The sequence below is a fragment of the Desarmillaria tabescens genome (assembly GCF_030435595.1).
Source record: "Desarmillaria tabescens strain CCBAS 213 chromosome Unknown EV420scaffold_42, whole genome shotgun sequence".
NCBI classification, from domain to species: domain Eukaryota; kingdom Fungi; phylum Basidiomycota; class Agaricomycetes; order Agaricales; family Physalacriaceae; genus Desarmillaria; species Desarmillaria tabescens.
In genome coordinates this window covers 377,001-400,081 of record NW_026848341.1, presented here as the reverse complement: position 1 = coordinate 400,081, position 23,081 = coordinate 377,001, and the positions used below count along the sequence as shown (strand labels likewise).

Here is a 23,081-nt window from a genome sequence, read left to right as displayed (position 1 = left end):
CTCTGTAGGACCCTTGGAAGACGCCACACAGGTACCTAAGTCGCAATCAGTGAGAATGATGAATGTGATGTGATGGCTATTTGACTGCTTACCGAGCGATTTGAACTTGTGACTGTGTCCTACTACGCTGGGTTGCTGATCTCTGGACACACTGAGTAGCCGGAAAAGTCTGACGGGTTCTGACGGGAAAAGGCATGAGTGTTGTTCACGGTAACATTAAAAAACGCGGAGGCAAGCCTGCAGCTGCAAGCGGAACCAATGCGCCACCTTGAAATAGAGCCTGCCGAATAACCATGCGGAAGTCGGTACGAGATGCATCCCTGAAATGCAGGAAGCGCTGAACAAGAGATTAGATTTGGTTCAAGGTGAAACGCCAGTCCAAATGGCTCGAGCATGGTGACTCGAAAGGCTCGGTCGATACCTCGGGCATGAACTCCGCGACTGGAATTTGAAGTTTAAGGGGGATGACTCGTCTTGTGTGGCTGGTTGCTCGCGAACTTCGACCTTCTAATGATTAAGTTTGCGGGTATTAGGCTGAGAGTTGTTGCATACTAAATGAGAACACGCATATTCTACACGAGTTGTGTTCATGAGATCATACCCAAATTCATCATTGTTTGCCCAAGTCAGTAAGGTACCTGACGCCGTACTTGAGTAGCATTTTACCTCCGCTCTTTCTGGTATCTGTTATTCAACTGATCGGAGTACACGATATATTGGTCCTGCTCAAGGTGCTGTTTCTTTAATTCCGCGGTACACTTGACATAACTCTGAAAACATGAGGCATAATGATCAGATAGCAATTGACAGAGGGCTCCATCGTGCGGCACCGAAAGAGCGAGTCAGCTCTTGAGCCACAGACAGACGGCGTCTTTCCTCTGCCGAAAACACAGCCTGCTTATCATCCTTCAAACTGGTAGCCTTGGTGAAAGGGTCGCCTATCACAGGACATACTATGTCCGGGTCAGGCAGCGTTCCACTGAAAAAGTAGTCCCGGATATATTGCTGGGTACAGAGAGAAGGAGCGGCCAACGAACAGTGCTACAAAGTTGCCATGAGGACAAAAAGAATTACCGCAAGAAGAGTGAGAGCGTTACCCCTGGTGAATCTTGAGTCAGAACCACGGAGCCCGTGAACCCTTTCGACATGTGCTTCGCCCTATGGAACTGTGAGTCAGAGATAAGGAAGCCGCCACAAGCAGGGTCGACATACGCAGCTAGAGGAGTAACCGGATCTATTCAGAGGCATGAGCCACAAACGTAGAGTGTACTAGTATTTGACTTACCGGCCGTATTTCCGATGAGCAACAACGGATGACTGGTGTTCGCAATGAAAGGACCTACAGACATATAACTTGAAGGTCAGAGAGCTATAGGTTCTCCGGGCTCACCTTGGAAGTGATTCTTCGGTAACTCAGGCCATCCTCTGAAAGTGATCAGGATTTGAATTTAAATCAGCCACTAACATCACTCACGAGCAGCTAATTCGTATTCCGGCCCACAAACTTCCCCAGTCGAACGCTGCTGTCATTTCATCATAATGATCTTGGGCAGCCTTCAGGCTTCTAGGAACAGGAGCGCCGTCGTTACACATAATGGCCGTTGGCGAATCTCTGACAGATGCAAAAGCTGTCGTTGAAGGGTCGCAAGAACATTCAAAGGTCTCGAGTGGCATCGTCATCGTGAACAGAAGTGCTCCATTCCCCGACTCCAAGTCTGCGAGAGCTTGCGCCAGGATGGGGTAGAAGGTTCGTGGGGCATACAGCGATATGAAGATAGTCATACGAAGACGAGGATAATCCAGTATCCCGTACGACGATTCCAGCGCCACTGGTACCGGATTTATACGAATGTTCTTGTACAGAGCATCGAGCCTGTTGGATATTGCTTTCGGACTATCTGCATAGAAAGGACAGTTCTGAGGACCGGCTTTAAAACATCCATCGAAGAAGGCTTGCAGCGCCTTGTCAGAGTCTTCTAAGTTGTTGGACCATAGCGCTAATTGGGTCTGGTCGAAATACGCGACAAATCAGTGGGAGGGAAAACTCACTGGCATAGTAGTTGTCTGCATCGACAACGCCGTCAATAATGATCCGCCCTACGTTATCCTAGTTAAAGTACTTCAGAGTGGAAGCTCGGGTTTAGTTCAGTCGACATACCGGAAATATGGAGGCAAAGACTGCGCCTAGGACAGTCCCGTACCTAATACGACTTCATTCGTGGACGGTAACTTCTTGAATAGTACAACGTACGAGAAACCCCAATATTGTATCTTTTCATATCCATATGCTTGCGTGATCTTGAGCATATCGCGCGCAGTATGGTCTGTATTGATGTGGGCTAAAATGCCCGTATCATGTTCAGCAGCAAGACGACCAGTGATAGCGGCCTTTGCCCAAGCCATTGAGACCCCTTCAGGTTTGCCGCCAAGTTCCTCCACCACGTTATAGGCCCAGAGTTCCCGTTCAACATCAGTGTCAAAGAAGGATACACGGGCCGAACGAGCGACGCCTAGAAGATGGATATCAATGGGTGGGAGTCAATGGTCAGGAAAGTGATGCTCACCGCGAGGATCGAAGCTAACGATATCAAACCTAGAATCAAAAAGCTCCGAGAAGATGGGTCCTGTTGTACGAAGAAGATCTACACCACTTCCGCCAGGTCCACCAGGATTGAAGAGGATGGGTCCCAAGTAATCAGAGGAGTTTCTCTGGAAACTGGAGGGGTACTGAACGATTGCGATAGCAATCGTTTCGCCTTCCGGCTCAGAGTAGTTGAGGGGGACCTTCGCAGATGATATTGAGATACTATGAATGGCGGAAGAACAGCAAGTGCTTACCTTCAGACGTGTACATTGAAAATCGATATAACAGTCGACCCATTCCAATTTATCACTTGGTGATACCTAGGAAAGTCAAGCGTATGAGAACGTGCGAAGAATTGTGAACTGACGTGAGCCCAGTGAAATGGATCTTCAATGTTCAGGCCAAGTACGAATGAAAATGCTTGCAGGAGAAAGAATAGGAATAAAACTTGAAGAGTCGACGATTCCATCTTTCAGACGAGATATCTTTACAAAGTACCGAGCAACTAGCAGTGATGGTCGAAGCTAGAGAATAGAAATGTTCATAGAGGCGCTGCACACGTTCCGCCGAAAATAGAATTGTACACGCGTCCCTGCCGTTGTCGGCTATCAAGGGCAGAGCACCTATGGGAAATATGCCAAGCTGTCTGCATAATTCCTAAGCTCAAGAGTTAACAGAAGGTAATTAGATTTGTTGGGGTCAGCCGCAAAAGTCCAGGACCGACATCAATGTGAACTAACAGTGGTGGCCGTCCGCCTTGTCAAAGGATATGCGCCGCTGGTATCGAAAGTGGGGAGGGTGCAAGGATACCTTAGACCTCTCACCCTATAGATAAAACCCTGGGTCGATCTTGTCAAGTGGATATTGAATGTATTCGGTATCCTACGACGTCGTCTTTTTCACTAGAGAATGGGAGCACCAGCGGACCTTCGTTGTAGCTGGATAATAAATTATAAACATTACAGATGAAGCCATATTGATACAAGATAGTAAGGGTCGATCGAGGTGCTGAAGACTATGAAAAGATCCTTTCGAAAAACCTTTTGTCGTGGATGACTTCAACGACCTTGTTGACAAGGGACAGATCTACTATAGATCAGAACATAGATCACAGAGCACACGAGTTAGATGACGCACCAAGATCCTCGCCCATACCCACTACAGCCATCATCTTAAGCGTACCAGCGTCCACCACCGTACCAATGAACTCGGCGTATGTAGAGGTAAACTTCGTGTCCTGTTCGTAGACGGTCAAGAATGAAACCACACAGAGACGCAGACACACGCACCCGTATCAGTTGAACAACAACCTCTCCGTCATCACTCGTCGTCACCGTCGCGCTCCCTCCATCGGACGAATACTAGGTAGGATCCACGTATCACGATCCAGGACAGACGCGACACAGAGCTAAACTCACAGTTTTTATTTTGCATGGCAGCCTGACGGTCTTGCCAATGAAGCGCTGCATATGCGCAGAGTTGACGCGAGGAGAAATGTCAGTATTGGTGGACATGGTAGGTGAAAGAGAAGACGCGGTTGTGGCGTGAGAAGCACGTGAAGCGTGATTTCAGTGCCGACGGTGTTTACCGACGCGCCTTAGCATTGTTTGCATTAATTTTGCGTGACGCGAAAGCTCTTGTATTTTCGGCCCGGTACACCGTCCTTCCCGAGATGCCCTTCAACGATGATATGATGAACATGTTCCGCCAATGAATACTACCGCAGTTGACAAGGCCTGTGGTTGCTACCCGATCTACTCATGATCTTTCGGGCTTCCTCTCCCCCCTCTAACTCCTTCCGTAGTTTTCAGCGAATTCTAGCGAACCAGTACGTATCGATCGCAAGCCCCGACGTGTTACCGTCATATATTGCAGGAAAGAATATACAAGAGAAGACCTCGAAGCGAGGTTCAATGGTATAAGCGGAGTTTTATGGTATGTTCGACCCTTTTTTCAGGGAATTTGTTGCAGGATCCATGTGTAGACTCGGAGATAAAACAGCGCCGTTTTTCTATAGGCCTACAATCAGCCTCGTTTTCTGTCATGGAACAGCCAGTATCAAGTAATTAAAAAGCGATGATCATTTATATCTACTAAAGTAACGATACAAGAGAGGTATACTTATGGTTCGTGCCCAAAGAGCAAATCACAGCTACACTACCACTTGAGAGTGCTGACAAGACAAGCAAAGACAGAAAGAACGAAGTACGAGTACGCGATTATGTACTACGAATAATGATATATACAATAGAAGCGATGCATACGTCAAGAAGAGAGACCCATACAATCGGAGAGAGACGAGAAGACAAAAAAGAGCGGGTAGTAGTTTGATACAATCAGATCCTGAATGAATAGATAGGGCCGGGAAAACGTAGAAAGATTTAACGTGGAATAAATAGCTTGGTCGATACACACGATGGGGGGGGGGGGGCTTTAAAATTCAAGAAACTGGTAAGATATGGGGTCGAAGCGTTCAAAGATGGTAGCGGGTGCTTCCTCTCTAAGGAGGCCGGGCATCTCGTCAGGCGGTGGAAGGGGCTGGGCCAGGAAATGTCGGGTATCGTCTCCGGAAGATGTCATGGGGACAATGGGGGCCTGACCGAATGGACGTAAGTCTGAGAGAAAAAGATACTAATTCGGGAAGACTCACGTTTATTTCCCGCCTCTCCAATGCATCCCAATCCACACCTCTAAACCAGGCATGGTCCAGAATATCTTGGGGACCACCAATCATGTTTCCCAACCTCTGGGTCCGATCTGGATTCAGAAAGGCTTTAACAAGACTCTTGGAAAGTGGGTCCATGGTCTTCGGCCAGTGGATGTGACCATTGAGAATCTTCTCGTAAATTCCGTACGGCGATTCGTCAAAAAAGGGCGGATAGCCGACTAGCATTTCGTAGCATAGAACTCCACATGCCCACCAATCAGCGGCTTTACCGTGGCCATCGGATTGGATGATTTCGGGAGCAAGATATTCGGGTGTCCCACACAGGGTCCAAGTACGATCGTCAACAATCTTTGCAAAGCCAAAATCGGTGAGACGGAGGTAGCCACGAGAATCAAGGAGGAGATTCTCTGGTTTGAGGTCTCGATAGATGATGTTGAAAGAATGGAGATATTTAAGCGCTAAAATGATAGTGGCGAGATAAAACCTAGTGACATCTGGGGTGAACCTGTGGGCTCTGCGAAGGTGTGTGAAGAGCTCTCCGCCGGGGACGTATGACATGAGCATATAGACATTCAAACTGTCCTGGAATGTGGCAAAGAGGTCGACAACGAAGGGATGATGCACCCTTGAAAGGATGTACCGCTCGGCATTGACATGCTCGACTTGTCGGAGACGGACGATTTCCGTCTTGCGCAGCACCTTCATCGCAAAGTGACTCTGGGTGCCTGTTGATCCTCGATGTCGGACGAGGAGGACGCGACCAAAGGTTCCCGTCCCTGGGGGCATATTGTGAGGAAATAGAAGGCGTCAAAGAGGCTGTTGACTCACCTAGTACGCCTCTGACCTCGAAATCCGTCAACTTGAGACCGTTTTTCTGGAGGTGGACCTGCTCATCCTCGAGTAAACGTAAAGGCCGCTGTGGGTTCTCTATTGACGGTGCTACTGCAGCTGGGGCAGACGGCTGGGACTGGTATTCGACGTCGGGACCACTATAGCGTGGCTCGACGTCGACAATGATAGAATCGTCTCCATCGTCCATTTCAGCGTCCTCTATGGTGAGTGCACTGCGACCTGGCGACAAAGGAGGAGTTATAGGTGCATCTGTTACGATGGCCTGGGAATCGCGTCTGAGTGAGGCGGCGTTGGAGGTACGGGTAGACCTGGTAGGGAGAGCAGCGAGGTCGGCGGGAGGGTAAGGCATGGAAGCAGAACGTGGCATTTTGAGAGAAGCAATCGTCATCGTTGACGAAGAGGACGCCAAAAGCGGTGATTAGGCAAGACTGAGAGGGGAAGGACCAAGGGGTGCACTACTTTGTCGGTAACCAAGCAGAAAAGAAGCCAACTATGTAGAGCTTATGAGAATCACCGATACCATGTGGCCCGCTCGGTACCAGTAAAACTTTCACTCACCTCTTTACAACGATTTGTCCAGCGACAACGACAACGAACACCGCAGCTGCTCAACGACCGCCAAGCTCGGGGCCAGACACAGATCACCACCTGGCATCCACCAAATTCGAATAATTTCGAATATTCGGCCCATCAAAGTCAATCATGCTTGTCCAAATCTGGCCAAATCATGACGTCCATCTCATCACACGTGATCTTGCGCGTCGCGCCGTATTGATCATGATCGCGCTTCAAATGAGCGTTGCTACAGTGCCGTAATGAACAACAGGCCCAGGAACGAGGATTGCAGGACTTGAGCTGACAACGACTACATAGTACCCTCTCCTCTTCTCCCAAGCAAGCAAGCTGTTCAATCAACCGCTCGGTATCAAGAATGCTTCATCATATTGATCAAGTTAAACATAGACTCCTCTGCGTCGCAGAAGGTATCCATGCCTTTCGGTAGTATGATGATGATGATGGTACCATATCACTCCGGGTTCATTACGGCATTCAGTATAGCCTCATAAGCGGCTCCATCACAAATGGACGGTCTGGCCTTCTGCCATGCGCTCTAGGCTGGATTTGGTTTGTATTCCAACACGACCCGTTAGCAGGGAAGAATCAACCACAACGCCAACCATTCAACGCTTGACCTTCTCTTCAGTCTAGCGGATATGATGAATTAATTAACAACGAAGATCATATAGACAATTATGGACCAACCTCCTTACAGCAGCCTTGGCGCTTCAGCCGCTTCCGGCGCCGAGTTGTGGGGTAAAGGCCCACCAACAATCCCGCGAACCGCATACTCTGATATATTCGACGAGTACATGCTCATATTCGGGCTTCAAATACAGCACCGTCGCCCGAAACCCCGAAGGCGCTGATTTCCAATTAAAGCTATCATGGCGCGGAAAAGGCGCTCTGGAATATCGTCCCTGAGCCCCCCTTCAATCCAGCCGTTAAGTCCATGGCCACGACAAATTCCCTGTCTGCCACAGGCTAGGCCCACCAATAGTGACTCTGGGATGTCGCACCAGGAAAGACAAGCGCCCGACAGTCAATTCAAATGAACGCACAACATCTCTCTATGATTCTCGGTCAGACGAGAGATGAAAATCCGGCGAGAATGATTGACGCCACCTGATGTCCCTGGAATGTCAACTTTTAAGCACACGAAGCCTAGATCAATCACAATTATCTAAGAAAAATTCCACAAAAATTCCAGGATGATCCAAGTACAAAATGCGACAGAGGATACTAAATACAATGCATGGAATAATGAATGACTATCGAAAAGAAGAAAAGAAAAAGTCTACATACTCAAATCACAAACAATCAGCATCAACCATATCCAACAAACTCCCCCCAGGCTGCTTCGCACCACTCGACACATACCCCAACAGCTCCTCAAACACCTCAGTCCTCTGCTTAAACCGCTCAGCGTCCATCTCCCCCTCCGACTCGACGGGGTCCGCAGCCCTGCCGGAGCGAATCACCATTAATCGATAGACGCTCCATACCCATTCCTATACCAGGCTTAGCGCTGAACACCTCGTTCGTCCATACTTCCGAGTCCGTATCATCCTCGGGTGTATTTGGCCGCGAGCGCTTTCGAGGCGGCGAGTCCTCGTGCTCCGACGGGTACTTTTTGGCTACTGGCGTAGGCGACTGTGGCGTCAACAGATGCGTGAGCAAGGACCGGAATAATTCCGTTTCTGTTGGATCATTGTGGTCTACGACGCTCGACACCTCCGTTTGCAAGAACGCTAGAGCTTTTACTTGGGATACTGTCTCACTCATTTCCCGGAACCTACCAGAACGGAATAATTGAGCGGTCGATCATACAAAACCGAAATTGGACGACAGCTTACTGTTGTTGTCGAAGTCGGAATTTCGCTCTGCGTATAATCTCCTTGACTGCGGGTCTACTCAAATCAGCCCTTCGAACACAGATGAAATCTGAAGCGATGACATACCGAACAAGGTTCATACGCCAAAAATCATCAAGCCGCGTCTCCTTACCGCCTTCCTCGCCATCAACAGCACGCTCCATAGCCCCAGTGATACCCGCATTCCCACCATGCATGAACACCGTCTTCGTACTTGGGTCATACACCACCTGATGCGCATACCGGGGAACAGGTTCTTGACACGGATGGCGACTCTTTCGCTCCTGCTGTTCAGGAAGAACTTTCACCCATTGTCCCGGTCGTGTATGATACCGGAAAACCCAATTCGGCGGTTCTGATGGGAGAACGGTCAGTGAACCAGCATGAGGGGCTCGCGTAAGACCACAGAATCTGGGACGTAGGAATCAAAATATTGCATGAAAATCGTATTTTATCACGCTCACATGTATAGCTCCTTCAGGCGAGGATCAATGACGGCTCGTTGAGTGAAACATGCATCCGGTCCTCCAGAAGCAGTGAAATTCGAGAATAGTTCCGTGACGGTGTTGGTGGCGATGTCGTAGGCATACATATCAGACAAGTACTTATCATCCCGTTGGCCAGCAAAGATGAACAGCGTCTTTCGTCGTTGGCTCGAGTACCATTGAATGTCCTAGAGCAAGATTAACCAATATTAATGAACACGGAGCTGAATATACTCACCGAAGCGAGAAGGAATGTTCTTGCCCGAAGGGTCTGTCGGACTATATACACAATCAGTAACAGAAAGCAGACAAAAAGGAACTAAGTTACTGAAGATGCTTCCACTTGCTCAGACGCACGTTGTAACTGTAAAGTCCCGAATACTTGACAGCCACATCGTCGTCTACAACTCGCCCGCCAAAGATATACACAATCTGAGCATCACTATCCATAACCATTTGATGATCAAATATCAGCGGTGGCCCGCCTGATGCCTGAAACAATATCCATACATCAGCTCATCTCACCCAAAGATCCACAATCCAAGCGCACCGCAGTATCAAAAGCCAGATAATCCCACTTCCCAGAATCCGCGCCACGAGTATGATACCTATAAAATTCCGAACAGGGCACAGCAGGAGCCGAAGGAGTCGCAGTCTCCGTCCTCGCTTCGCTAGAGGGCCTCAACGAATCACCATCTCCCAATCTCCCAAACACATATATACTCCCAGTCTTGGAATCAAACACCATCTTATGGCAAGACCGCGCCCCTGGTGCATTCTGCTCTGAAGAGGTACTATGGCAAAGAACGCGCCACTTGTCATCCTTGATATCGTATGCCCAGAAATCATCCAAACTCTTCTGGCCGTCCCAGCCACCAAAGAGGTAGATGATGCTCCGCGCAGTGTCGATACACATGGCGTGCCCACCGCGAGGGCAAGGGACGTCCCCGTCTGCATTAGTACCATGGAGCCGCTGCCATACAGCATGAGGCTGGCAGGACTGGAGGTACTCCGTAAAGAGCCCCGCATCCGAGATTTGTACGAGGAGTCGCTCGGCGTCGTCCCAGCTTCCCGCGCAGAACGATAGCATCGTAAAGTTCAGACACTAGCGGGATGCTCAACACGGAGCCCGGCGCGCTCGAGGATGGTTGCGTAGGGAGAGAGAAGTCGGCGTTGCCGGAGGTGCTTGAGGATGAGCCGGAGGGCAGTTGTTTCGCGAAATTCGTCATACTCTTTTTGGACGTTCTGGATATATGCGTGGTCTGAGATGCCTGTCCAAGGAGATGAACCATATTGAAGGATGAAAACCAGGGCGAATGGGAGCTGTTTTTTGAGTGTAAGAAAAGATACAGCCACGAATACCCAGCAAGGACGCACGATATGGGTATTATCTTCACGAAGCACGTAGGAAAGCACACGCCCGAGCTATTGGTATGTCGAATAGAGAACGTTTCGGGTATACTGTCGTTCTTGAGTACGCCACGAAATATTTCAGTCATATTGTCTTCTGTCATCCCAACGGATATCTGGAATTCCTTCACGTTGCATGGATGAGCTAGACGGCTTCTTTAGTTGCGGATCCATATCGCTGAGAAGACCACGTACCTTTAATGTGCTGGGCCGCCCCAGATTCAGCATGGCGTAGCATAGACGGACGGACAACGCACCTTTCCAAAAGTTATGCTTTCTTGATTGCCAGAAAATGTCAGTAGGGCAACACTATTAACGAGTTCGGGATACTCAACTGACAACAGCGAGCGAGTCGAGACGTAAAAGTATCCATTGTTTTGTAGCGCCATGTGTTGCTGCACCACTCCATCTGCTTGATTGGTCGGATGGATTGTCGACGAGTATGTTTTCAGGTGCATATTGGCCGCTGTGAGGAGAGCCTTGGGCGATGGAATATGAGAGCGGAACGGATGGCTTCATGGTGGTCAAAGGTCAAGCCAAGTCAGGTACCGTGCCGATGTTTCCGTGAATTTACATCTCAAATCTCAAAATTTATATGTGACTGCGTTGAAATAACATTTCTACAATTCCAGGGATACAAGTGATGTAGGTGTAATTACCATCCACCAACGAATTGACTATCAACGGTGCAGGGATATCTAACGTTGTATAAATTGTACTGAGGATAATGAGCGGCCCGTCCTACACTATAGCAATTCTGTCGTGCTTGGCCTAGCTTTAGTTGGTAAGGCGCGCGATGAGCGGAGTAAACCTCTAGAAGATATTCATCTTGGATGGCCTACAAGCACGATTAGCACTAGAATATCATGAAAAGGATAGGCATACCTGACTCGAATGTATACAGCAACAAGGATTACAAGCGGCGCAATAGCATAGGCAAGTACGCGCATGGGCAACGATAAATACTTTGTTCCCCAGTGCGAATACAATCCCCCAAAATTCGCCGTCAATAACAACAGAGGGAACAAAATGTACCCAGATATCCTGTTCAGAAGTCAGACGCATAATACCAGCAACCAGGACCGTGCACGGACCTATGATACCGCCAAACAAGCTTCGCCTTCATCCCTCCCCCAAACGCCGCCCCACCAAACCACACACTACCTCCCCCAACACCAATCTGCACGAGTATCCAACACATACACATCAATCCCAACTTGCCATGCCAAGTAGTAAAGTGACTGTGATCGCGAATATGTTTGTTCCACCACACGGCAAACGTCCCGAGGGTGATTATGGGGAACGCGCAGACAAAGATGGCGAGTTGATGGCGGTTCAACCCTGCGGCTTTGGTTTTGGGATGAGAGGTGGGTTGGAGGGTTAGGATACCTGTTGGATTTAAGCGCCGGCGAGGTGATACTTAGTAGGGATTGGCGAACCGTAGATGATGAAACTTAAAGCCAGGGACTGGAGGGTGGGGTGTAAAGAGAACCATGCGACGCTTGTGGGGTCGTTGATGAGGACAGTGATCCAAGAGACAACTAGGAAGAACTATAGACGATATTAACGAGGATAGCCAACGCAGACGAAAAGACATACCGCCGTCGCGCCCTGCCAACAAAATGATTACCTCTGCAATGCTACACCAGAATTGTTGGACATACCAAAGCAGTATACAAAGCTACAACATCGCCATTCCGGACCTCTGGCTTGACAAGTTGCTCTTCCTGACCCATCGTGTGGTCGTCTTCCTGTCCCGGCGGAAGCAAAAGCTCGTAGTCTTCTTGGTTAGTTTCCTCTGGCATGGCTTATAAAGACTTCATGGGGTCTGCCACGTATCCTGAGAGGGTGGATATATTAAACTTGGTAAGGATCCAAGCTAACGGGGCGGGAAACCCGATGTACGTGATTGGCTGCGATAGTCGGGTTTTATCAGGATGACATCGCAAACTTAGTCACCCCGCGTAATCGTGTTCAGGTCAAATCCTCTGTTTATAAATGCACACCACTAATCCACCCAATCCATGTCCATAAAACTCATCCTCTTCTTTCTACTGTCTGCCATATCCGCCATCATTCCTCCTTCCCCGTATAACCTTCTTCAAACGTACCTCCGAGTCCAAAGCATCCGGTCCATCATGACGTCATCCCTTCCAATGAACCAAACCGAATGGAAAGCCGCGTTGGACTCGCTCCCATCCACTCCGGATAACATACCCGCTTTCTTCTACGCTCACGGCAGTCCCTTTCTCGCATACCCGGAGCATCTCGGCCACGGTGGGGGACTCACAGATTGGCAGGGCCCCAAGGGTCCTCTTGCTAAGTTTCTCAAAGACTTTGGTCCGGTATTATTGCAAAAGTACAAACCCCGCGGAATTGTCGTGTTCAGCGCCCACTGGGAGACTTTGGGCGAGAGACTAGGTGTGTGTCCGGCGATCACATCCCTGCGTCTCCTCACACCCATTTATAGTAACCGACTATGGCTCCGAGAACCCGTTGTTAATGGACTACTATGGCTTCCCAGCTGAATTGTATAAATTGAAGTTTAGGTCCAAAGGTGATTCAGGCATCTCCCAGCGAATCGTGCAGTTGTACAAAGAGGTATGCAGTATCGTCTATCAAATCACCGCGTTTTGACATCCTTCAGGCCAACTATCTCGTCCGCACCACCACCAAACTCGAATCTCGCGGCGAAGATGGACGTGGCTTCGAAGGTCCTGGACTAGACCACGGTGTCTTTGTTCCATTCAGATATATGTTTGGTGAAGAATTTATGGACACGCCTATTGTCCAAGTCTCCATCGACTCCTCCTTGTCCCCCGAAGCCAACTGGAAGCTCGGCAAGACCGTAGCTGCGTTGAGGTTAGATTTCACACATGCCTCTTCAATTCAATGATACATCTCTCCTCTAGGGAAGAAGGCATACTCGTCCTTAGCGGAGGCTTACCTATCCACAATTTACGCGACTTTTCCTCCTTTGATCCTAATTCAGCAAAGCCAATTGTCAAGGACTTTGACAAGGCCATTCTAGATGCTGTAACAAAATCGGAGGTACGTCCTCGTCCTTTAATAGCGCCCAGATCTAACTCTCTGTCTGTAGCCTGAGGAACGGAAACAGGCCATGTTTAACCTAACCAAGCACCCTGGATTCCGTGCAGCCAACCCCAGAGAAGAACACTTTGTCCCGTTGTACATCGCGGCTGGAGCTGCAGAATCTGGCAAAGTGAAGGTTCTGAATGCGTTGTATGGGATACCCACCATAGCATTCGGATTGTGAATTTTCAGTTTGTTTAATCTTTAATTATTTAACGAGGGATATCTCGTGTGGTTTCCGATCTGGCTTCAGGCGTGGTTCTTCCCTTGGCCAGCTCCTTTGCGATTTTGACCATACTCGTTGCTTAAGCAAGACTCAGTGTCTGAGCATCAGTCGGGTTCACGCGATGTCGATATGGAAACTGTTACAAGTTCAGTCGTATCCGCATCCTGCTCGTTGTGGGAGCGTAAATCAGTTTCAGCTTATCTAATCGCTTATTCCTACCTTTGTATTTTTTTTATCGTATAATAATCTGCCCTTGATAAAAAATAGCGGGCGGTCATTGCCTAAATAGTAACTCAAGATAATTGACACATGCTTGGCAACGCCTTGCTTCACGCGTTTCTCGCGTCCTCCACCACCCACCATGCCCCGCGAAATCGTGACAGTGCAACTAGGCCAATGCGGCAATCAAAGTAAAAAGTTCCTCCTGTTGCGTCTACCTCACCATCTAACCTCAAACCAGTGGGCTCCGTGTACTGGCAGCGCCTCTGCGCCGAGCATGGCATCAACAAAGAAGGCATCCTCGAGGAATGGGCCACCGAAGGAGGCGACAGGAAAGATGTGTTCTTCTACCAGGCTGATGACGAGCACTACATCCCACGCGCTATCCTCGTCGATCTCGAACCGCGGGTGAGTGAACCCCACTCCTTCTTTCTTCTCCACTAAGCCCCTCCCTTCAAGGTCATCAACAATATCCTAGCCTCACCCTATGCGAACCTCTACAACCCCGAAAACATATTCGTCTCCAAGGACGGCGGTGGAGCAGGGAACAACTGGGCGCAGGGGTACGCAGCGGGAGAGAGGATCTACGAGGAAGTCATGGAGATGATCGACCGCGAAGCTGAAGGGAGCGACTCGCTCGAGGTACGCCTACCCACCCTCTCCCCTTCTCCCTCATAACCAACCCACACCAAACCCCCAGGGCTTCATGCTCATGCACTCAATAGCAGGCGGAACAGGCTCCGGCCTCGGCTCCTTCCTCCTCGAACGCCTCAACGACAAATTCCCCAAGAAGCTCATCCAGACATACAGCGTCTTTCCCAACGCCCAGGAAGGTGACGTCGTCGTGCAGCCGTACAACTCGATTCTCACGCTCAAGCGGCTCGTGAACCACGCGGATTCCGGTGGTGGTGCTGGATAATGGCGCGTTGGCAAGGATATCGGCGGATAGGCTGCATGTGCAGACTCCGACGTTTGATCAGACGAATCAGCTGGTATCGACTGTGATGGCAGCTAGCACACAAACACTTCGATATCCTGGGTACATGAACAACGACCTCGTCGGGATAATCGCGTCTTTGATCCCCACGCCCCGGTGCCACTTCTTGATGACCTCCTACACGCCCTTTACCAGCGACCAAATTGACAAGGCGCGTCACTACCCAGCACCTGCATCATTGTCCACGCTAAATTCATCCTAGGCAAAACCCATCCGACGAACGACCGTCCTAGACGTGATGCGCCGTCTCCTGCAAGCCCAAGAACCGCATGGTCTCCACAACACCCAGCAAAACAGCGTGTTATATCTCTATACTGAACATCATCCAGGGAGACGTCGATCCGACCGATGTGCATCAGTCACTTCCTACGAATTCGAGAACGGCAGCTCGCGAATTTCATCCCGTGGGGTCCTGCTTCGATACAGGTAGCGCTGACGCGGAGATCGCCTTATATACAGACGAATCATCGTGTTAGCGGTTTGATGCTCGCTAATCATACGAGTATTGCCTCGGTGCGTGTGTGTTATCTTCCTATTGCTATTTCATACTCAACCTTTTCCTTTCTCAGCTATTCAAACGCATGCTCGACCAATTTGACAGGCTGAGAAAGCGGAATGCGTTCATGGAGCAGTACAAGAAGGAGAAGATGTTCGAGAATGGTCTGGAGGAATTCGATGATGCACGGTATGTTTTTCATTGGCAGTTGTTGTCGGGTCTTGACTGATTTTCTCATGCAGAGCAACGTGTGATGAGCTATTGAAAGAGTACAAGGCTTGTGAGAGTCCTGACTACATCACATATGTAAGTGCAAGTTCTTGTATGAATGGCTGCAAAGTGATGACATTGATTTCAGGGTGGTCCCGAGGACGCATCATGATCCGATTCCGTTCCATTCGCATCTCCGATATTTATCTCCCTTGTATCTCTTTGTAGTATCGCACACAATAAGTAATCTCATCCAAATGGCTAAAAGCATCTATTCAACAAAACATGACAACGTAGTCTACATGAAGGGCCGAGGGGTGGGAGAGAACAAGATGCTTATGACTTCTTGGGCCCTCCCAGTTTTTCCCCAATCCCGGAGCCTACAAAGAGTCAAGAGTCAGTGACGTGGAGTATGAGTCATCCAGAGCGCACATACCCCGAAGTTTTACACCAAGGGCCCGTTCGAGTTTGCCGAGGATCTGGGGGTTGGGAATGGCCTTTCCTGATTCATAGTCTTGCAGGACGGAGGGCTTCTCGTTGATCTTCTGAGCAACGTCCTTCTGCGAGAGCTTGAGATCCATCCGTGCGGTTTGCATGGCCTATTTGATGATGATGAGTCTTTTGGGGAGGGACAACACATGGAGTACGCACGCGACCGACAGACGGAGGGACCTTTGAGGGAGGGGCAACTTCGTTTTCACGGTCAAGCTTTGCGATGCGCTGGTGGTCCGTGCCTGTGGATGAGGTTGGCAAAGGGAGTGGTGCGGTGCGCTGGACGCAATACGTACCCTGATGGGCTTTGTTACCACCCGCTGTCGTCTTCTTGTCGGTGCCTACAACGGCGCCTGCTCTCCTGGCCTGTCTTAAGAAGTGAGTTTAGCTCGCTGGGAGGGGGTACCGCTCGGGACGCACAGCTGGACGGAAAAATGAGAATTCGAAAAATGCGGGGAAATTTGGGGGTACACGCGTACATACCGTTGAGGTCTGAATCTTTCTTGGTGACTTTGGCCACCTGGCGCTTGGAGCCGATTACGACTTTGGTGTCCCAGTCGTCGCTCATGATAATAGTTGTAGTAGGTAGTGGTAGATGAAGAAGAGAGTGTAGTTCGTCACGGTCACATTGACTCCGACTCAAATCCGGCAACTTCGAGCAATTTCGGAGGCGAGGGTGACAAATCCTGTGCAATGCTAATTATGGAAAGCCTCCTGCCTATTATGATTATTGTCTTCAAAAATAAATGACCGGAAGGTGAAGCTCCTTGAAGCTGTTGATCTTAAGTATGTAAGTCTAGACTGCGTGATGCTCGTCGTCGGACAGCCATGCGCTTACCGCTGATGGCGGGTATTTCATGCCTTACTTTGGGCTCAATTACTTGGCTTAGTGGTCGTTCCCAAGGTGCGAACTAGACCCTCATTGTACCGTGAATAATAAGGCCCCTATGAATGAATGAAAAGGTCCAGTAGTAGCCGATGGGTCGCACGTGGTCATGACAACCACTATAAACAGTCCATCAGGCATGCATAGGTAATCAAACGATCATTTCCGTTCCGTGGGAGACGTTGGCAAGTAAATACCTCTTTCCTTCTTTCTCTTCGTTCGAGGCAGGCTCACCGTCCCTTGCCTTTGCAGTCCCTCTTCTGCACGACGTTGAACGTCCTTTCTTTCGTTTTATTTCTCCTTCCAACCACTTTGCCTGGTGCTACAGCCGCCTCTGTATCTTCTGCCTTTCGTGTTTCCTCTCTGGAAGAGTCATTCTTTTTCCAACAAGTGCGTCTGCTTCTTCTTGGACACCTGATGGCCAGGTATTCATTCTACTATGATAGCCTACATAGCAAGCAATCACAATGGTGTCCAAGAAGCTGATGGGCATATGGGCCTTTCTCGACGTCTGCCTTCTCGCAGCCGGCGCCGTCTCGCTCGCCCTCTCCATCGTATGGCGGGCACCCAACATACTCATGAACATGGTGCTCTCGAATGCTGATCTCACAGGTCCGTCGCCGCTAGCACTTTCTTTCCGAAACCCTAACCCTACTGCTCAGCCGGCACTGTCCTCGCCGTCGCACTGCTCGTCACCTTTGCGATCTCCATCGTAGCCGTCATCCAGCGGAACCACGTTACCATCGGTTTCGTTATCCTCAATTATGCCTTGGTGCTAGATGCGCTTGGCATCATAGTCATTGGTACTTTTGTCTGGTTCTTCACGTTACACGAGCGTGCAAACTACCATGACCTGTGGGTTAAACAGAGCGCTGCCAATAGGATCAGTCTCCAAGACCAAGTTAGTTCGCCGCATCTTTTGGAGTGCATCTTTCTGACGTCCCTGCAGTTTAACTGCTGCGGTTACTTCAACGCCACTGATAACCAGGAGATCGGTGGCACTCACTGCACCCAATCCCAAGTCGACTTTCTCAACACGCTCGATTCAGCTGCCGATAGTAATGCCAAGTTCTTTTGTGTTACCCCCATCACTGCTTTCGCGGATATGACTCTCAACAATATATTCACGTACGTCCTTTTGTTTGTTCAAACCCTGTCCGGCGCTCACTAGTTCCGTTAATAGCACTGTACGGAAAAGACCGTGATTGTGTGTATCTGCCCCATAGCTAACTATTGTCTAGGTTTACGGCTTCATGGCGATCGTACTCTGTCTTCTCCTCGCATCTTTATGTGTCATAAACAAGGTTAGTGCATTTTTGTTATGCATTCTCTTGGTACTCATTCCGCCGCAGAGGAAGGAAGAGGAACGCTTCAAGAAGATCGACGCAAAGCGCGGAGGAAGAGGATTCGTTTGAGATGAACCACTCGACCACCCATTACCCTTAGAAAAGCGCCCAAATATTTTCTATTCCCCGTGGTTTCTTCTCCCTTCTCTTGCTTTGTCTGCTTTTCCTCTCTTCATTCGTTATTGTTAGATGTTATACTGAAGTATTTTACGGGTAAACATTCACTTTCTTGTATAAAATCTTTCAGCACCATTGTTTTGTTTTATGCCATTGCAATACAGATAACCACTGTTGGGGCCGCTTTATTACAATAATGCTGATCAACGTCTCAATTGAAATTCGCACCCTTCTTCCGGCCTTGATGTGGATTCATGCCCAAAGCTCGCAAGAGAAAAGTACCCGTTACTACTACTACTAGCACTCCCTCAGGAAGCAAGCCCCAAGCCAGCCGGACAGTCATTCGACAGTTCCATGTCCTGCTGAAACAACAAGCCCAGCTGAAGGATGCCCAGAAACTAGCGGCAATCCAGCGTCAGATCGATGCGCTGGGAGGGATCGAGTGTTACCAGAGCATGTCGGCTATTGGACAGGGCAAAGATAGAGGAGGGGGTAGTGAGAAGGTGCTTATTGGGTGGTTGAAGGAGCTCGGATACGAACAGAAAAAACACAAGTACGTTACCTGTTTCTCTCCAAACGGTATCCTTATTTTCTTCCCCTTTGAAGGTTACTCGAAGTAGGGTAAACACACGTATTTCCCATTCCTCTCTAGGCCCCAGGCTAATCTACTCGCAGCGCCCTCCTCCCGGATAACTACAAATCCTGTTCCTCATGGATCGACGCGACGCCCATGGACCTGCATTCCCGCCATCCCGCTATTATCGAACAGGATTTCCTGCTCATGGACGAAGAGGAGAACCGCGAGAAGTGGGATATTATCAGTTTGAGCCTCGTTCTCAACTTTGTTCCGAGGGCAGAAGATCGGGGTGAGCATACCTATTATTGTGCCTAGCAAGTTCGTTCTCATTGCTGCTTATGTAGGTCGTATGCTGCGTCTGGCTCATAGTATGCTTTCTTATGGAGGGAAGCTCTTTCTGGCAGTACGTTCTTCTACCTTCAACAATCCTGACATCAAATTTTACACATCTTAGCTTCCCCTCCCGTGTGTGACCAATTCACGCTACTTGGACTTTGACCGCCTCCGAGATATCATGCGTGCCGTTGGTTTTGTGGAAGTCAAGCAGAGATGGAAAGAAACAGGAAAGATGGCTTATTGGTTGTACACAAAAGAGCACCCAGAGGCAGCGCAGGACGCTTTCACAAAAAAGTCGGTCTTGCGACAGGGAAATCGGAATAATTTCTGCGTGTTGCTGTAAAATCCGTGTTTCTATGTATATTTATCGTACAAAACGTCATGTCCGCTGCGACAGCGTTTTCTTCAACAACAAATTTTGCTTCTCCAGTGTCTCTACCTTAGTTTGTGCCGCCTTAGCCTTGTTTAGAAGATATTTTGCCCGCTGTGAAAGTACCGACGAAGAGCCGAGGTTGGACCAGAAACTCGTGTCCGCTCCCATGTCTTTGAGGGTCGAGAGCTCTTGTTCGTATGCCTTAATGCTGGTTTCGGCAGTGGCGATGACTTTCTCATTAAACGCTAGATCCTGAGTCGCCTGGAAGATGGCATCTATGAATCAAAGTGAGAATCCTTTCGAGGATAGATCAACCAGAAAAATATTACCTTTCTCTAAGCGCTGGAATACCCATTTGAAGATAGGTTTGCCTGGCTTGATGGTGGATGGGCGACCTAACATCTATATAAATTATGCCATTCATAAAAAGGGGGGTAGAGTTAACGTCACCTAAGTGCGTTCCAATCGAAATGAGCTCAGCATGCTCCATATTCCGCAGAGGTGTCTCATCGCTTTTGAAAGGGAAATCCAAGAGAACCTCAGAATACGAAATCTGGAAACGCTATGAACGGACAAGGAGAGTTGTTCAACGAAAGACAGACCTCAGGCTGACTCGCAAGCTTTTTCACAACCATCCACGCTTGCTCTCTCGTCCAAGGTAGACGCTTCGCATCATCCTCATCATCCCCAAAAGCGCTTTTCTGGATTTCACCAACGCCCCGATTAATGATATCCTCAACAGCCTCCTCAATTTGTTGGCCATTGCGGACTTTATGAATAAGCTGTGTAACGTTGGGCGATCAGAGAGGAGCATGTTACAGAGAAAGCAAGGAGTACAGTTTCTAAATCACTCGATCGTCCACCTAGTCTCTCCAGGTACGTGGTCTGTACGTACGAAAACTGCAAGTCAATGTCAGCATCCTTCAGTTTATGTTTCACAAAAGCCAAAGCGCTGGCTGTATCAGCATCATCGAGGGCTATCAAGTTAAGAGGCTTCGAAGGAAGGGCTGGTGGAGTTGGAAGATCAGTATACAGGTGTTCATCCTAAATGCAGCCATACCTTTAGTAAGACTCTTCATGTTTTCTCTGTTATCGCTGACGACTATGACGTGTGCAATCTGACCAACAATTAAATCAAAGGGAGTGCGTTAGACGAGAGCCGTATACCTGGTGTTCTGAAAGCCTAGCAGCCCATTTAGCAAGGGCGCTCAGCAACTCGTCGCCATATCCTGGGCCTCTTTCGAAGTTTTTGATAATCACGATAGGCAATGATTCCACAGCCTCAATGTCCTCAGCACTTTGTGCTTTCCGCTTCTTGCTTAGCTTTTTCTTCGGCTGGAATCTCGGAATCAGTCTTCGTCAGACATGCATCAGCGGCCAATACTGTACCGAGTTCGCTCTTAACCCCACTTTCGGCAGTACCATCCAAGCTACCATTGCCTTGCTTTCTGCGCAGTGCGGCCTCCTCTTCTGCAGCCTTCAACCTTTCCTTTTCCGCCAGGCGTGTCTGCTTGTGAAGAGTGCGTCGATGCGACGAACCGATGTTTTTTAGTGCATTCTCAGTCACATCCAGGATCGACTGTAGCTGTTCCACCAATGACGTACTCATTCCGGCTTGCGAACCAAAAGAATGAGTAAAAAGTACAACTGTTCTGGTTTAAGTCACCTTTTTGACCAATGAGACCCATACTTGCCAGGTCTAATAAATGGTTCACAGAATTAAGGAAGGAGAAGAATGGCCAATAGCCAGTTTGTTTGGCCAACCCTCTAACTAACAGGGCATCAGAACTGGATTGAAGTAGAGATCCACAGTCGATCGTAAGCGATTTTCGGTCGGTATCGTTCAGAACCGTCTGGAGCATAGTAGATTTCCCGCTACCTTGGGGACCGTGAACAAAAGTGATAGTTGCTAGAAGATAATTTAGGCCTTCAGGGATGAGTACTATAGCGGGTGGCATAACATACTTGGCAATTCCGCCAGATATGCTCGAACTGCGGCTTCAGCCTCCTTTCTTTCCTTCCACCCATCGTTTGCGGTAAATGGAGAGACCTTCGAAACTGAATATAATCGATCAAGTGTATGTTTTCTTAGCCATTGATAGAATTTGAACTCTGAAGGAAACTGAGCTTTTGTTTGATATGAACGCCGGCTATAACAACCGACCTTGGACATCAAACCAGTCTTCCACCTTTCCTTGTATCATGAGGGAGCGCAAGGGATCGAAAATCTAAAGGACGAATAAGTAGACACGAGAGCGTCGGTTTGGGTGACACTTACAGTATACGTCAATGTACCCAACAGAAATACTACAACGGGCAATACAATCCTGGGGTGACCTGATAGCCAGTCTCGAACGGCGTGTACGCGAATAGGATCTTCATATTTTGTGCTCAACCTGGTGACAGTATTACCCGAAGACATTTCAAAGCCATGGAGGACATTTCGCGCAATTGCAGCAGGAGCGAATCTTTTGAAAGGAGACAGTTGAGAAGCGGGTAGAGCCTGCAGGCACAGGAATGGGATCTGTCATGTCTTTGATGCGGCCATAGGGCTAGAGCAGATAGTCAGGTACATAGAACCGGAGACAGGCAAGGTCATACGCGCAGAAGCTTGTATAGAGATTCCTGATGGATATCTGGTCCTTCAAACGCGACTTTGACGATCGGGGAGGCGAAATGGTACATATCCTATAGGTAAGATGAGCATTTGCAGCAACTGAAGATGTGCATGTTACGCGCCTCATTCCATGGTATCCCTTTGACCAGCCAGACATTGCCTGAACCCAATCCAAGCCAGGACGGAGGACCGCCATGATCGTGTACTTTGCGCTTAAGTTCTTGCTCTATAGTTTCAAGGGCATTCTCGGAATCAGCCTTGTAGGCGAAGCGGATAAAGACACCGCCGTCCTTGGGATGCGGCTCTAAGGATGTGATGCGAAAGCCGTGGGCATTTACTGAAGAAAGACGGTCACGTAGCGATTGAACAAGGCCTTCTTCTCTAAGAAGACCAATATAACGCCGAATACTGCAGAACAATCAGAACTAGAATGTGTCTTAATCAGAATACGATACATACTCGAATCTGCCAAGTTGTATTGGAAAAACCGAGTCAACAAAAACGCAACCTTCTCTCGTCTGATATCATTGTTGAGGCAATAACCATGTCAACACAAGGTAACGTACCTCAACAACGGGACCTTCTGACAACTGCCTGACACCTCTCCTCAGCAGTACAACAGACCGGAGTCCATGAGGCAGATTTCGCAACATGGCGATAAGAAA

The 23,081-nt window shown here is 48.9% G+C and overlaps 11 protein-coding genes across 11 annotated transcripts; 4 read left to right on the top strand and 7 right to left on the bottom strand.

Annotated features, from left to right (window-relative positions):
* Nucleotides 1-593: 593 nt before the first annotated feature.
* EV420DRAFT_857866 (Alpha/Beta hydrolase protein) lies at nt 594-3,142 on the bottom strand. Its single transcript, XM_060483751.1, has 11 exons — nt 2,952-3,142; nt 2,839-2,904; nt 2,565-2,784; nt 2,252-2,510; nt 2,159-2,201; nt 2,050-2,107; nt 1,475-1,997; nt 1,391-1,425; nt 1,286-1,339; nt 1,098-1,234; nt 594-1,041 (listed from the first exon to the last, which is right to left on the bottom strand). Exons 1-11 carry the CDS (start codon nt 3,051-3,053, stop codon nt 793-795), a joined length of 1,746 nt encoding a protein of 581 aa, XP_060326499.1. The 5' UTR covers nt 3,054-3,142; the 3' UTR covers nt 594-792.
* A 98-nt stretch (nt 3,143-3,240) lies between these two features.
* EV420DRAFT_1567696 (replication factor A protein 3) lies at nt 3,241-4,115 on the bottom strand. The gene is made up of 4 exons (XM_060474134.1): nt 4,003-4,115; nt 3,874-3,945; nt 3,722-3,821; nt 3,241-3,670 (listed from the first exon to the last, which is right to left on the bottom strand). The coding sequence occupies exons 1-4, from the start codon at nt 4,096-4,098 to the stop codon at nt 3,600-3,602; spliced, it is 339 nt and encodes a 112-aa protein (XP_060326498.1). The 5' UTR covers nt 4,099-4,115; the 3' UTR covers nt 3,241-3,599.
* A 507-nt stretch (nt 4,116-4,622) lies between these two features.
* On the bottom strand, nt 4,623-6,151 carry EV420DRAFT_857803 (kinase-like domain-containing protein). Its single transcript, XM_060483750.1, has 2 exons — nt 5,235-6,151; nt 4,623-5,179 (listed from the first exon to the last, which is right to left on the bottom strand). Exons 1-2 carry the CDS (start codon nt 6,036-6,038, stop codon nt 5,018-5,020), a joined length of 966 nt encoding a protein of 321 aa, XP_060326497.1. The 5' UTR covers nt 6,039-6,151; the 3' UTR covers nt 4,623-5,017.
* A 1,821-nt stretch (nt 6,152-7,972) lies between these two features.
* Nucleotides 7,973-10,950, bottom strand: EV420DRAFT_1647534 (Muskelin N-terminus-domain-containing protein; the record flags this gene model as incomplete). The annotated part of the gene is made up of 13 exons (XM_060478048.1): nt 7,973-8,173; nt 8,214-8,457; nt 8,519-8,572; nt 8,624-8,947; nt 9,001-9,209; nt 9,260-9,292; nt 9,379-9,513; nt 9,572-9,994; nt 10,032-10,344; nt 10,399-10,576; nt 10,627-10,636; nt 10,689-10,708; nt 10,767-10,950. The coding sequence occupies 13 exons, from the start codon at nt 10,948-10,950 to the stop codon at nt 7,973-7,975; spliced, it is 2,328 nt and encodes a 775-aa protein (XP_060326496.1).
* A 57-nt stretch (nt 10,951-11,007) lies between these two features.
* EV420DRAFT_1567686 (uncharacterized protein) lies at nt 11,008-12,331 on the bottom strand. Its single transcript, XM_060474133.1, has 6 exons — nt 12,096-12,331; nt 12,031-12,042; nt 11,871-11,982; nt 11,526-11,820; nt 11,317-11,475; nt 11,008-11,269 (listed from the first exon to the last, which is right to left on the bottom strand). The coding sequence occupies exons 1-6, from the start codon at nt 12,234-12,236 to the stop codon at nt 11,245-11,247; spliced, it is 744 nt and encodes a 247-aa protein (XP_060326495.1). The 5' UTR covers nt 12,237-12,331; the 3' UTR covers nt 11,008-11,244.
* EV420DRAFT_1567675 (Extradiol ring-cleavage dioxygenase, class III enzyme, subunit B) lies at nt 12,319-14,069 on the top strand. Its single transcript, XM_060474132.1, has 6 exons — nt 12,319-12,852; nt 12,902-13,032; nt 13,079-13,293; nt 13,344-13,482; nt 13,532-13,939; nt 13,978-14,069. The coding sequence occupies exons 1-5, from the start codon at nt 12,456-12,458 to the stop codon at nt 13,706-13,708; spliced, it is 1,059 nt and encodes a 352-aa protein (XP_060326494.1). The 5' UTR covers nt 12,319-12,455; the 3' UTR covers nt 13,709-13,939; nt 13,978-14,069.
* On the top strand, nt 14,070-15,917 carry EV420DRAFT_1567670 (gamma tubulin). The gene is made up of 11 exons (XM_060474131.1): nt 14,070-14,160; nt 14,211-14,377; nt 14,429-14,611; nt 14,670-14,852; nt 14,932-15,117; nt 15,169-15,201; nt 15,224-15,316; nt 15,354-15,479; nt 15,536-15,651; nt 15,705-15,768; nt 15,821-15,917. The coding sequence occupies exons 1-11, from the start codon at nt 14,112-14,114 to the stop codon at nt 15,842-15,844; spliced, it is 1,224 nt and encodes a 407-aa protein (XP_060326493.1). The 5' UTR covers nt 14,070-14,111; the 3' UTR covers nt 15,845-15,917.
* Nucleotides 15,918-16,832, bottom strand: EV420DRAFT_1567668 (multi protein bridging factor 1-domain-containing protein). The gene is made up of 6 exons (XM_060474130.1): nt 16,648-16,832; nt 16,602-16,603; nt 16,461-16,530; nt 16,324-16,406; nt 16,109-16,271; nt 15,918-16,052 (listed from the first exon to the last, which is right to left on the bottom strand). Exons 1-6 carry the CDS (start codon nt 16,730-16,732, stop codon nt 16,009-16,011), a joined length of 447 nt encoding a protein of 148 aa, XP_060326492.1. The 5' UTR covers nt 16,733-16,832; the 3' UTR covers nt 15,918-16,008.
* Nucleotides 16,833-17,197: 365 nt separating this feature from the next.
* Nucleotides 17,198-18,754, top strand: EV420DRAFT_1567660 (tetraspanin). Its single transcript, XM_060474129.1, has 5 exons — nt 17,198-17,440; nt 17,497-17,662; nt 17,713-17,951; nt 18,000-18,205; nt 18,360-18,754. Exons 2-5 carry the CDS (start codon nt 17,518-17,520, stop codon nt 18,463-18,465), a joined length of 696 nt encoding a protein of 231 aa, XP_060326491.1. The 5' UTR covers nt 17,198-17,440; nt 17,497-17,517; the 3' UTR covers nt 18,466-18,754.
* On the top strand, nt 18,739-19,918 carry EV420DRAFT_856763 (nucleolus protein). Its single transcript, XM_060483747.1, has 5 exons — nt 18,739-19,066; nt 19,120-19,134; nt 19,189-19,379; nt 19,435-19,493; nt 19,545-19,918. Exons 1-5 carry the CDS (start codon nt 18,768-18,770, stop codon nt 19,767-19,769), a joined length of 789 nt encoding a protein of 262 aa, XP_060326490.1. The 5' UTR covers nt 18,739-18,767; the 3' UTR covers nt 19,770-19,918.
* Nucleotides 19,806-23,069, bottom strand: EV420DRAFT_1622326 (RNA12 protein-domain-containing protein; the record flags this gene model as incomplete). The annotated part of the gene is made up of 17 exons (XM_060475796.1): nt 19,806-20,074; nt 20,129-20,194; nt 20,250-20,352; nt 20,402-20,581; nt 20,637-20,806; nt 20,860-20,917; nt 20,967-21,134; nt 21,184-21,413; nt 21,466-21,708; nt 21,765-21,911; nt 21,964-22,027; nt 22,078-22,175; nt 22,240-22,351; nt 22,401-22,487; nt 22,539-22,824; nt 22,876-22,934; nt 22,983-23,069. 17 exons carry the CDS (start codon nt 23,067-23,069, stop codon nt 19,806-19,808), a joined length of 2,427 nt encoding a protein of 808 aa, XP_060326489.1.
* Between the last annotated feature and the right edge of the window lie 12 nt (nt 23,070-23,081).